This window comes from Momordica charantia, assembly GCF_013281855.1.
Source record: "Momordica charantia cultivar OHB3-1 chromosome 10 unlocalized genomic scaffold, Mcharantia_2.0 BLBB01000010.1, whole genome shotgun sequence".
Taxonomy (NCBI): Eukaryota; Viridiplantae; Streptophyta; class Magnoliopsida; order Cucurbitales; family Cucurbitaceae; genus Momordica; species Momordica charantia.
In genome coordinates this window covers 5,705,478-5,710,546 of record NW_028275158.1, presented here as the reverse complement: position 1 = coordinate 5,710,546, position 5,069 = coordinate 5,705,478, and the positions used below count along the sequence as shown (strand labels likewise).

General features: G+C 38.5%; 1 protein-coding gene across 1 annotated transcript; it reads right to left on the bottom strand.

The window, feature by feature from the left end:
* Positions 1 to 359: 359 nt before the first annotated feature.
* On the bottom strand, positions 360 to 4,215 carry LOC111008500 (subtilisin-like protease SBT3.6). The gene is made up of 9 exons (XM_088119263.1): positions 3,995 to 4,215; positions 3,761 to 3,852; positions 3,587 to 3,684; positions 2,904 to 3,065; positions 2,098 to 2,759; positions 1,692 to 2,008; positions 1,461 to 1,581; positions 1,088 to 1,280; positions 360 to 1,006 (listed from the first exon to the last, which is right to left on the bottom strand). Exons 1-9 carry the CDS (start codon positions 4,094 to 4,096, stop codon positions 453 to 455), a joined length of 2,301 nt encoding a protein of 766 aa, XP_087975389.1. The 5' UTR covers positions 4,097 to 4,215; the 3' UTR covers positions 360 to 452.
* Between the last annotated feature and the right edge of the window lie 854 nt (positions 4,216 to 5,069).

Sequence of the window (5,069 nt, the reverse complement as noted above, 5' to 3'; positions counted from 1 at the left end):
AACAAAGTCCCACATTGACTAAGGACGGGAATGATCATGGGTATATAAGAGAGGGACAATTATCTCCATTAGTATGAGATCTTTTAGATGAAACCAAAACTAAAATTAGTGGGTGGCACCTCCACCTGCAGCCCTATAGCCTGGAATTTGCGTCCCATAAGATTTAATTGAAAAAAAAATTATATATAAATTTCTTGATGACTTTAAAAGTTTCCCCAACCAATTACTTTCCTTCTCTCACATAATAAATAGTATAAATTACATTTGTGATCACGTTTAAGTTTGGATTTAGTTTCAATCCAGTCCATTTCAAAAATAACATTTTATTCCATGAGGTTTAATGACACAACATAAACATAAAAATAGGAAATAATCACTTTATTCATACATAATAAATATCGTGTATATATATAGGAAAATACTTTCGCTTGACGTAGACGCACAGCAAAAGATCAAAGGAGATCAGTTCGAACAGATAAGGGAATTTTGACGTGATGCACTCCATCGCTCCAAATTAAGCTTCCAAACGAATACCCATAGTTCCTATGGATCGAAGCGGAAATGGTAACCTTAAACGAAATCTTCTTCACTGTGGGGTTAAAGGCCAACATCGAAGGCTCCGCATTCACCTTCGTGCCATATGGGGCCCGGATCACTGCCCTGTACACCGAGCTCAAATTTCCCACATTCGTCACCGTTCGAGTCACAGTGGTGGAGTTTCTGAGAGCTGGTATTGTAATGCTTGGCAAGTTCAAATCCAACACCGACGACCTCTCTGAAGGGCACAATGTTTTCTGCTCTGTCAGTTGAGAAATATCTGAATTCTTATACCCCATCCCGCACAGGTAGTACTTGACGTAGTCTGCAATGGCTAGATCGTAGATTAGACCTGGGTCTGCGGCGGCGTTGGGGTTCACCAATCCGCCGCCGTAGTCAAATGGATCGGCCAGCTTGGGAGGAGAGCTTTCAGCCAAAATGGGCGCCCCTGAAGGGCCTTTTACCCGTGCTGCATTGTGAAAATGAAAATGGTGGTTAACCATTTTTAAAGTCTTTTCTTTTATTAAATAAAATTGAAATTATGTATTACCAGTGGTGCTGATGGCTGATCTAATGGCGGCGGGTGACCAAGTGGGATGCATGGATTTAAGGAGAGCCACAATGCCGGAGATATGAGGTGCGGCCATGGAAGTTCCTGAATCGAACGCGAATCCTTTGTCGCTAAAGCGGTGGTGCGGTGGAACGGCTGCTAGAATGTTGGATCCAGGCGCTGCTATGTCTGGCTGCTCACCATCACCAAATCCGAGTTAGTTTACCCCTCAACATATTTAACTATATTATGGTTTTTAATTATGATAGGAACGTATATTAAAATGAAAAAGAGAAAAGACACAATTGAAGGGAATAAATGAAATTCTTTATAAAATTTAGGAATGAGAATAGTACAATAAGAAAGGAGGTACCTTGAGAATTGCGGGAGAAGCAGAATTAGGACCTCTAGATGAGAAAAATGCTATGTTGGTAGATATAGGCTTCCCCACGACTGTTGTTGCGCGCCCCAGCCTCACCGTTACCGTTGGATTACTTCACAAAATCAAAAACAAAACTTACTATTCATTCAAGTTTGAAACCAAAAATTGAGTGAATATTATTCCATAATTAGGCATCTAATTAGGAGGAAAATGTTATCATACGTGACATCCCAGAAGTAATGATAAATTTTAGTGGCAACGTCAGGATCCACTACGATGCATGGAAAGTGACGAGCTTGACCACATGGAACAAAGATGTCGTCGTGTTGGCCGGCAACAATTATCCCGGTCCCGTTTGCTGCTTCCACCGTCGCTGCCGCTACCAATAGAGTCGCCACATTCGCTAATTTACTGAAGCACAGAACCACATTTCCACTCAGAGATGTGTCGTTCCTCAAAATGCCCTCACATGAACACAAACTGTTGGAACACACCAAATTGCCACCAATGTCATTTTTGGCAGTGAACAAGCTTTGGCCCTATAAAAAAGGGGAAAGAAAAGCGTTAAACTTTTTAATGCAAATAAATCGACCTTAAATCTAACAGTGCTATAACTGTAAGGATTTACCAAATGAGTGGTATCATCTCCGAGAGTAATTGAAGAAACAAAAGCCCTATCCATTGTAGAGGCAGCCACGGTGAAAATCCAAGGCGCAGTGTTGAGAATGGTCTGCTTATTGGGGCCATCATTCCCACCCGCACACACCACAGAGATTCCCCTCGCAGTCGCATGAAACGACCCAATCGCCACCACGCTGTCCTCGCTGAACTCAGGGGAAATAGGCACCCGGCCAACCGTCAGCGACAGAGACAACACATCCACGCCGTCGTGAATGGCTTGGTCAATAGCCATCAATATGTCCGCTGCCGACCCTTGCCCCGCCGCCGACCAAAATGCCTTGTATATGGCCAAGCGCGCGCGTGGGGCGCCGCCCCTCACCGTGCCGGCGCCGAGGCCCTGGTAGTTCACGTTCGGCACAAAAGAGCCTGCGGCTGTGCTGGCCACGTGGGTTCCATGTCCCTGGAAATCTCGTGCGGATAAATACTCGTTCGCCAGTGCCTCCTGCCCCACGTCAACAATGAAGCCTTTATTGTACCAACGCGCGCCTATGATTTTTCTGTTGCAGTTTGTGGAGTTGAATTCTGTTCCTGATTCGCACTTGCCTTTCCATCGTGATGGCACCGGCCCCATTCCTTCATCTCTGAAAGCTTCCGACTCCGGCCAGATTCCTGTTTATTAAAAAAAAACATTTAGATTTTACAATTTTAAAAAAATTAATAATGATACATTCAATTTTTTAAATGGGGTCGAGATAGAAATAGAATAGGTATTGAATAAGGAGTAAAGAATTTTTTTTTTTTTTTTTTTTTTACCTGTATCAACGACGCCTATAACGACATCTTCGCCCATTTTACCGCGATGAAGAAGGTTGGAGGATTGTGAGGGAGAAGATGAGAGCCCCAGGAAATCCCAACTTCTTGTAGTCTGCATTTTGTAAATCGTGCTTGGAAGAACTCGAACCACGCCCGCCATTTCTGAAATTTAATTCGTTCGTACCCACCCCAAATTTTTTGTTTTAGTGATGAAGGCTTAAATTATAAGTTTACTTCTTTGATTTTCTGAATTAATTTTAATATAATACTTTGAAACTATTGGTAAGCATACATAAAAATATAAGAGATTTAATAAAAATTTATAAATATTGATACGGTATGAAATTCTAGGAATATTAATATAATATGGAGCTAAAAAAAACTCAGCTAATCTAATCTAAAAATTGAAGTCAAGTGAGATTTGTAAATCTAAAAAAGCCACCATTGAGAAAGTTAAGGATTTATCAGAAACTGTTTTAAGATCCAAAAATTTAAAGATACATACTACAAACTTTTTAAAACAGAGAATGAGATGAACAATATGATCTTAAAAGTACATAAGAAATCTACCTAATCTTGTTAAATATAGGGACAAGAGTTTAGACACAGGACTTAAATAGAAATATTTGAAAGTTTCTTCTCAAATTAATTCATTATGTTTTCTTATATATTAATATATTTACCAGCTAGCTTTTGAGCGTGAGACTTGGTAAGCTTGGCTGCAAACCCAGAAAAGCCATGTCTATAGCTGTACACCATTGATTCCCTCGATTTCTCCTTGCTTCATTATAAAAAATCATAATATAAATAACACAAAAAATAATTTCTATAAAAAATTCTAAGCCTAGATTATTTACCTTCCCAATATAGTGGCCAGCAATTCATGGTGAGACTCAGTTGTCAATTTAGTATCATCGTGTTGCCTTTCTCCCAAGTAAACGATGTGAACCTGAAGAGATAATTATCAAGTGATCGAATTGGTAAAATATTTAATTGTATAATACTATGGGGCAAACTTCTTCAAAAGCTAAATTCCACAAGAAGCAACAAATATCTAAAGGGAGTCATGGGGCCATATATTATATATGTACCTTGCGATTTTGGTCATCAGCTTCTGCCATGGGTTTGTAGGAAAACATTGAAAACAATGCATAAAATGACACAAAAGCAACAATGAAACCAGATTTCCCCATGTTTTGGCACCCGGCCTCTGTTTTCTGTAAGATCTGAAAAGGAGCCAAATTTGAAGTGATAAAGAAAGAGCAGCTATTGGACACAACGGATTGGCTGTGAGCTACATGGGTAGAAAACAGATATGTGGTTTTTATAGAAATTAGAGTTGATGGGACTGCACAACACATTTCTTAATATTGTAATATTCTCGATTGATCCATGTTTGAATTTTGTTTCAATGGGTCCCTACACTACAATTTGATTTGAGTGGATTTGGTCAAATACACATCACATATGGTAGCCTTTTTCCTATGTTTCCAACCTTTTTTATTTACATGGCAATGAGACGGTGTTTTATCTCTAGCTAATTGTACGTATTAGAGAGCTTACGATTGAGTAAAAAATTAACGAAAAAATGAGTGTAATTAAGAGTGGGTAAAGACATTTTGTGCACAATTTGTGAAGTTTAATCAAATTATAGGGGAGATGTAGATAATAAAAGTTAAATTAAAACTCAACTCAAATTATATGGACTAAATTAAAAATTGTTAAATCATAGGATCCATGTTGAACAAAGCTCAATCTATAGGGATCAAATTGATAACTTAACCTAATAGTTGTGATTTTTTGTTTACAAGTCTCTCATCTCTAAACTCCCATACAACTTTGGGTCACATTTTTTTCTTGCGGAGCACAACTTTTTTCAACGCCAAAAGCCCTAAATATGGTAGTGTGTATGGAGAGTGGGGAGTCTAGGGACACAAGTAGGGAAATTAATTATTATAAGGAGTTAAAAGGTGATGTCTTTTTAAAATTCGTCGATGATCTGACGTCAAATAAATAAGACAAAGATCATGGATATATAAAAAAGTTGACGTCAAATAAATAAGACAAAGATCATGGATATATAAAATAGTTGACAACATTATACCATTGTGAAAATATATACAAAAGTATGTCGTTTCTAGCCAAATCAAGATTCATATGAATTGA

Excerpts from the sequence above, each read along its gene's own strand:
- LOC111008500 (XM_088119263.1), bottom strand. The coding sequence starts at position 4,096 with ATGGGGAAATCTGGTTTCATTGTTGCTTTTGTGTCATTTTATGCATTG. Across the intron at positions 3,853-3,994 it reads CTGATGACCAAAATCGCAAG|GTTCACATCGTTTACTTGGG; the intron begins GTACATATATAA and ends TTATCTCTTCAG. Across the intron at positions 1,007-1,087 it reads ATCAGCCATCAGCACCACTG|CACGGGTAAAAGGCCCTTCA; the intron begins GTAATACATAAT and ends TTCACAATGCAG.